Raw genomic sequence first — 7431 nt, forward strand, 5'->3', positions numbered from 1 at the left:
GAGTTGGCCGAAATGGAAGAGTTAATGTTATACCTTCCTACCAATTCGGGTTCAAACCTCTTTTAGAACATCTGCCCACCGCACAGGAGTTGCCTAGTGCATCTTACCCTCCGTTCCTGTGCTTATTACTACAATCCCTTGTCAGCCAAAAAAAAAAGTATTGGTTGTTCTGTGCTAGAATGTGCATAGTTCTCTTCTTTAAAGAAAATGATAGTGTAATTTACTATAAAGATGATATTTAGACTTAAGTTATTACTACAAGGCATTGAATGATTGTTGCAACAACCAGAGCTCAACTACTAATTATAACTTCTAATTGCTTATGGTAGCTACTAATTATAACTTCTAATTGCTTATGCATATAAAGATGATCTTTAGACTTAAGTTATTACTACATGGCATTGAATGATTGTTGCAACAACCAGAGCTCAACTACTAATTATAACTTGTATAAGCTCAAACTAGATATATTCTTGAAACATGATGTAATTGCTTATAGTAGCAATAGCTAAGATACCAATAATCAAAGGAAGAATCTCCTCAGCTGATTTAAGGAATTCACCAAATATACTTCTTGTTTAAGCTTTTTATTTGAACCCCCACCATGTTACTTCTCTCACACGAAAAGAGAAAAATGACAGCCCTCCTACAAATCAAGCAAGAAAGCAAATCATTTTTTCATCTCTACCAAAGCTCTTAGTAAAATCTTTTTTTTTTAAAGGAGCTAAGAATCAGTGAGGAATGTTAACGTACGTATAATGTAGAATCCAAATTTTAGTCTTCTAATAATAATTAATATGTGCAGGGCTACAAATTTGAATGGATAAAATAATCATTCAAAATATTTATGTGAAAGATAAGAAAATAAATAATAGACACTATTATTATATCTCAAAACAGTAGAAGAAAGTCACACTACAATAAAAGCTTACTAACTCTCCCAGACTCTCTGAAGAAAATATCATAACTGATGCTTTATTTATAACTAATCAGACTTGTTACATCAACAATTATCAAATAAAACACATATTTTTAATTAACACAATTACAAAAAACCTGACTCCAATAAAACTAGCAAATAAATAATAGAAACTTCTAGTTTTTGGTTTATTTTGCCAACATATAACACATGGATTAATTTAGTCCTTGCCGGCCTCTCACAGTCTCACTATAAGTCTGAAGATGGTTTTTCTTTTTTCTTTTTTTTTTTTTCCTTTTTGGATCAGAAATCATCATCTTCATGATCCTCCAGCTCCCAAGATCCATCTGCCTGTTGAACCATGCCTTTATTCTGAATACACCACCAAGAAACCGGTACACAATGTTCATCCTTTAATACATCGATATATTTGTTAAGAAGTGCAACATCACGATTCACCACCAGCTTGAATCCTCCTTGAAGCCCTTGTTTTCCCGCGACTCCATGCATGTAGCATTCCAGGCTATGCCAAGATGACAAATTTCCAGGATTTTTCAGGTACTTTGATTTAGTTGTATCAATTCGCAACTCTTCGCCGACATCGGCATATCCTAGCAATGGATAATTTGGAACAACATCTAGGGAATTATGAATACGTAGGACTCGAAGGTTTTGTTGCTGAGAGAACACCTTTTTGAAGCCCTGACCCCCAACTCGAGGGCTCGCGTACACAAAGGCTGTGACAGGACAAGCCTTGCCTGGATTCTCTAGAGATTTGTTGAATCCATTAGCAACTATGTCCACCGCGTTTAGGGTTGCCACCGCGGCACCCAAGCTGTGACCTGTTACAGTTATACTAATTTCCTCATCTTTGAATTCCTCCACCAGCCTCCTGACCTCGTCCAGAACCTTAAACATATATACCACAGGAGCAAAAAATTAAACTTCGCACCCAAAAATAAAAACTGAATAGTGTTACCAAAAACAGGCCTAATTTAGAAAAGAAAAATATTATTTGCACTCCCATCAACTGTTTTATCATATAGTCTAATAAATGAAAACTATATGATTAAAATAATAGCAAAAGTGTGATTAACAAAAATAAGGGTGCAAATAAATATTTCCCCAAAAGGAAAATGTGATCTTTTACCTGGTCTCTAGCACTGGTCTTGTTGAAAGGTGATCTTGAATCATCTGTTGTGTAGATGGAGTACCAACCTTGATGCACCTTAGGATCATCATTTTCACCGAAAATCTTAGGTGCTGAGACTAAAACAAATTCAAGATCATTAACCCATTCCAAACTCCTAACTGTTCCTCTCCAAGCAATCACAATATCCCTTCTTCCTAGTGCAACTTTTCCTTCATCTGTCGCCACAGCAACATAACCCATCCAATTTGATTCCTTGCTCCATGCCTCTCTTGAGAACGATTTTAAGATAAAACCCTCAGGAAGTTGGATCGATGATGTCCCGTACAAGTATTTTGTCACACGATACTTAAAGGGATTGCCATTCTCAAGGCCAACCTTAGCGAAAAGATCTTTCTTTGCATAGAGGCAACTTCCTGCATACCTTGATGCCTTCTCTGTATTGAAAGAATCATAAGTTGCTTGAGCCATTTCTCCATAGTGAATGATGTATTGACGAAGATCGTAATCGAGAGGATCCAATAGGCTATCCCAGTTGTTATTGCCGCTGAGAACTTCCCATCTTTTGGCTATGCTATCTGTTAGGACCGGGCCAGGAATAGACAAACTCAAGTTAGCACAAAGTAGGCGGTATAACCGACCATATAATAGATAGGCGGTAGATACCAGCCATATAATAATTAGGCGGTAAAACCGACCATATAAAGACGGATAACAAAGCAAATAAAAGACACAAAAGATTTACGTGGTTCGGTCAAATTGACCTACGTCCACGGGCGAGGGAGGAGCAATATTTCTACTATGAAGAAGAAATACAAAAGACCGTAGGAAAGTGATTCCTAGGCCAATAGGCACTTACAAAAGAGTTTAGAAAATATTCCTAAACTCAAAATAAGAGAGCCTAAAATATTTGACTAAATGGGCTAAATGACTCAAGAAGCTAATAGCCCATATAACTCTCTTAAGTGGTGCGAATGTCTTCACCACCAAGGCCATATATTTATAGGCCCTGATGAGCCGTCTTCCTCTGGCTTTGTCCGATGTGGGACAAACGCCACGTTCAACAAATCTCCACCTTGGCGTGGTCCCAACATCGACAAATATTCTCCACCTTCGCTACATAAGCCCCAATGGGCCGAAATCACGAACAATGAACACCAACCAAATCCAAGCACTGCTTGAACTTGTAAAGTGGAAGAGGTTTTGTAAACATATCGGCTGGATTGTCCTTAGTATTGATTTTCTGAATAAGGACCTTTCCTTCAGCAATGATATCCCGAATGAAATGATATTTCACATCAATATGTTTCGTCCTCTCATGATACATCTGATCTTTAGTCAAGTGTATGGCACTTTGACTATCACAGTGAATATCAATAACACCTTGATATAGACTTAACTCGCTAAATAAACTCTTCAACCACAAGGCTTCTTTGATTGCCTCGGTCACAGCCATATATTCTGCTTCAGTAGTAGACAAAGCTACGACAGGTTGTAGAGTAGCTTTCCAACTAACAGCACAACCGCCAATGCAAAATACATAGCCTGAAAGTGATCTTCTCCTGTCAAGATCCCCAGCGTAGTCTGAGTCTACAAAACCAACCAAAGTGTTATTATTTCTTCCAAACTCCAAACATGCATTTGAAGTACCTCGCAAGTATCTGAGAATCCACTTCACAGCTTGCCAATGTGTTTTACCAGGGCAAGACATATATCTGCTAACAACACTGACTGCTTGTGAGATATCTGGACGAGTACAAACCATTGCATACATAATACTGCCGACTGCACTGGAATAAGGAACCCGTGCCATATAATCTTCCTCTTCATCTGATTTTGGTGATTGAGCAGCAGATAGTCGAAAATGGCTAGCAAGAGGAGTAGATACTGGTTTAGCATCTTTCATGCCAAAACGCTCCAAAACTTTCTCAAGGTAATTTTTCTGGGTCAAAAATAACTTCCCTACTCCTCGATCTCTTTTGATATCCATGCCAAGAATTTTCTTAGCTGCTCCCAAATCTTTCATTTCAAATTCACTATTTAACTGCAGTTTCAAAGTGTGAATTTCTGACAAATTCTTGGCAGCAATGAGCATGTCATCAACATAAAGCAGCAAATAAATGAAAGAACCATCATTTAACTTCCGGAAATAAACACAACTATCATACATGCTCCTTGAATAACCATGACCCAACATAAAGGAATCAAACCTCTTATACCATTGTCTTGGAGACTGCTTCAATCCATATAAGGATTTCTTCAATAAGCAAACATGGTCTTCCTTACCTTCAATTTCAAAACCCTGGGGTTGTTTCATATAAATTTGTTCTTCAAGTTCGCCATGTAAGAAAGCTGTCTTAACATCAAGCTGCTCTAACTCCAAATTATACATGGCTACTAAAGCAAGCAAAACACGAATAGAGCTATGTTTAACAACAGGTGAAAATACATCATTAAAATCAACACCTTGTACCTGACTATAGCCCTTTGCAACTAATCGTGCTTTATACCTTGCATCTTCAACCCCTGGAATACCTTCCTTCTTCTTGAAGACCCACTTGCAACCGACAATTTTCTTAGCTGACGGCGGCTTTACAAGAACCCAAGTTTCATTACGATGAAGAGATTCAATTTCTTCATTCATCGCAATCAACCACTTTGCAGAATCATCACAAGAAACTGCTTCTGAATAGGTGGAAGGCTCACCAACTGCATCAGTTTCTTCTGCAACAGACAAAGCATATGCAACTAAATTTGCATATCTTTGTGGTGGTCGAATGTCTCTCCTTTGTCTATCTCTGGCTATGGAATACTCCTCTTCTTCTGAACTATCTTCAACAGTAGATTCAGGTGTATCTACTGGCACTTGTTGAATAGAAGATTTGGACTGAGAAGGACCAGAACTGCCAATATCAAGCTTCACCTGCTTCTGTGTACTATTAGTAGTACAAGGACTAGAAGACTCCTTCTTGGAAGATAACATAGACAATTCATCAAAAGTAACATCTCTACTGATTACAAATTTTGGGAATTTGGGATCAGGACACCATAATCTGTATCCTTTCACCCCAGAAGCATACCCAAGAAAAATGCACTTTTTAGCCCTAGGCTCCAATTTTCCATCATTCACGTGCATGTATGCTGGACACCCAAAAACTTTTAAATTGGAGTAATCAGCAGGAGTACCTGACCAAACTTCCTCAGGAGTTTTGAAATCAAGAGATGCAGAAGGAGAACGGTTGACAATATAACAGGCCATATTGATCGCCTCTGCCCAAAAGTCGTTTGTCAACCCTGCATTGGAGATCATACATCTTGCTCTCTCCAAAAGCGTTCTGTTCATACGTTCAGCCACACCATTTTGTTGAGGCGTCATCCTGACGGTGTGATGCCGAACAATTCCTTCATTCTTGCAGAATTCATTAAATTCACCTCCACAAAATTCCATGCCATTATCTGTTCTCAACCGCTTAATGTGTTTTCCTGTTTGCTTCTCAATCAAAACTTTCCATTGCTTGAAAGTTAGGAAAACATCATTTTTATGCTTAAGAAAATATACCCAAACTTTCCTTGAATAATCATCAATGAAAGTCAACATGTACCTGGCACCACCTTTAGAAGGAGCACGAGAAGGACCCCATAGATCTGAATGAATGTAATCGAGAGTACCTTTTGTCTTGTGAATTGCCGGTGAACTGAAGCTGACTCTTTTCTGCTTCCCAAAAATACAATGTTCACAGAATTCCAATGGACCGGTACTTTGTCCACACAGAAGTCCTCTTTTGCTTAGTATGCCCAAGCCTTTTTCGCTCATGTGCCCCAAACGCATATGCCATAATTTTGTGATGTCTGTATCTGACAAAGATGATGTTGAAACAGCAGCAGCACCTGTCACAGTAGATCCCTGCAAAATATACAAAGTACCAGATCTGTGTGCCTTCATAACAACAAGAGCTCCTCGAGTAATTTTGATAACTCCGTCTCCACCTGAATACCTGCACCCGATAGACTCAAGAGTGCCCAAAGAGATGAGATTTTTCTTCAAATCTGGAACATGTCTAACATCTGTGAGCGTCCTCACAATACCATCGTACATTTTAATCCGAATTGTGCCTTTGCCAACAACTTTACAAACAGCGTTGTTGCCCATTAAGACAACTCCACCTTCAGCTGATTCATATGTTGAAAACCAGTCCCTGTTGGGACACATATGATACGAACAACCCGAATCTAAAATCCACTCATTGTTAGACCTAAAATTATTTTCCGTTGCACAGAAAATGGTTCCATCATTCTCATCAGCTGCTATACTAGCTTCAGCGGATTCAGTATTTTTCTCAACAAATTTCCCCTTTTGCTTTTCTTTATTTTTCAATTTAAAGCAATCAGAAATAACATGGCCCTTCTTTTTACAATAATTGCACACCACATTTTTATGTCTGGACTTGGATCTACTTCTATTTTCTGTGTTTCTCTTTTCAGATCTACCCCGAACAAACAAGCCATCGGCTTGACTCCCACTAGTTTCCCCAGTAATGTCCCTATCTATCTGCTCTTTAGATTTTAATGCAGATTTAATTTTCCGATACGAAATTGTTTCCTTTCCATAAATCATAGTATCGCGGAAATGCTTAAAAGATTGGGGAAGGGAACACAAAAGCAATAGGGCTTGATCTTCATCATCAATTTTCGAATCTATATTCCCCAAATCCATAATAATGGAATCAAATTTATCAAGATGGGAGAGTATAGATGTACCTTCAGACATCCGAAGCATGTACAAACTCTGCTTCAAATATAGCCGATTCTCGACTGTCTTCTTCATATACAAGGCTTTCAATTTATCCCACATAGCCTTGGTCGAAGTCTCCGTTGCTACCTCACGCAATACCTCATCGGAGAGATTTAAGATTATGCTGGATCTGGCCTTCTTATCCATATCGGCGAAATTTGCATCTGTCACATCTTCTGGCTTTTTCTCAATTCCTTGAATTGCCAAGTCAACTCCGTCTTGAACAAGAATGGCCTCCATCTTGAGCTGCCACATTCCGAAGTTGACATTCCTGTCGAATTTCTCGACAACCGTCTTTGTTATCGTCATTGTTGCCACAAAATCTGTAACGTGAAGTTTGTCTCAAAAAACTGGCCAAACAAATATGCAAGTCTCGTGAGCGGGCCCCACAGGGTGAGCGGGCCCCACGAGATAAGCGGGCCCCACGGGGATGAACGGACCCCACAAGGTGAGCGGGCCCCACGGATAAACGGACCCCACAGGATGAGTGGGCCCCACAGGATGGACGGACCCCACCAGATGAACGGGCCCCACCAGATGAACCTGTCTTGCAAAATATAACAACCAGCT

At 39.2% G+C, this 7431-nt stretch overlaps 1 protein-coding gene across 1 annotated transcript; it reads right to left on the reverse strand.

The window, feature by feature from the left end:
• Positions 1-1222: 1222 nt before the first annotated feature.
• LOC113757106 (phospholipase A1-IIgamma-like) lies at positions 1223-7116 on the reverse strand. The gene is made up of 4 exons (XM_027300519.1): positions 6961-7116; positions 6413-6429; positions 2070-2658; positions 1223-1828 (listed from the first exon to the last, which is right to left on the reverse strand). The coding sequence occupies exons 1-4, from the start codon at positions 7114-7116 to the stop codon at positions 1223-1225; spliced, it is 1368 nt and encodes a 455-aa protein (XP_027156320.1).
• Positions 7117-7431: the final 315 nt, after the last annotated feature.

The sequence above is a fragment of the Coffea eugenioides genome, chromosome 2 (assembly GCF_003713205.1).
Source record: "Coffea eugenioides isolate CCC68of chromosome 2, Ceug_1.0, whole genome shotgun sequence".
Classification (NCBI taxonomy): Eukaryota; Viridiplantae; Streptophyta; class Magnoliopsida; order Gentianales; family Rubiaceae; genus Coffea; species Coffea eugenioides.

Coding starts and splice junctions, on each gene's coding strand:
- LOC113757106 (XM_027300519.1), bottom strand. CDS start 7,116: ATGTGGCAGCTCAAGATGGAGGCCATTCTTGTTCAAGACGGAGTTGAC. Junction 1,829..2,069: donor AGACCAGTGCTAGAGACCAG/GTAAAAGATCAC, acceptor TATATGTTTAAG/GTTCTGGACGAGGTCAGGAG.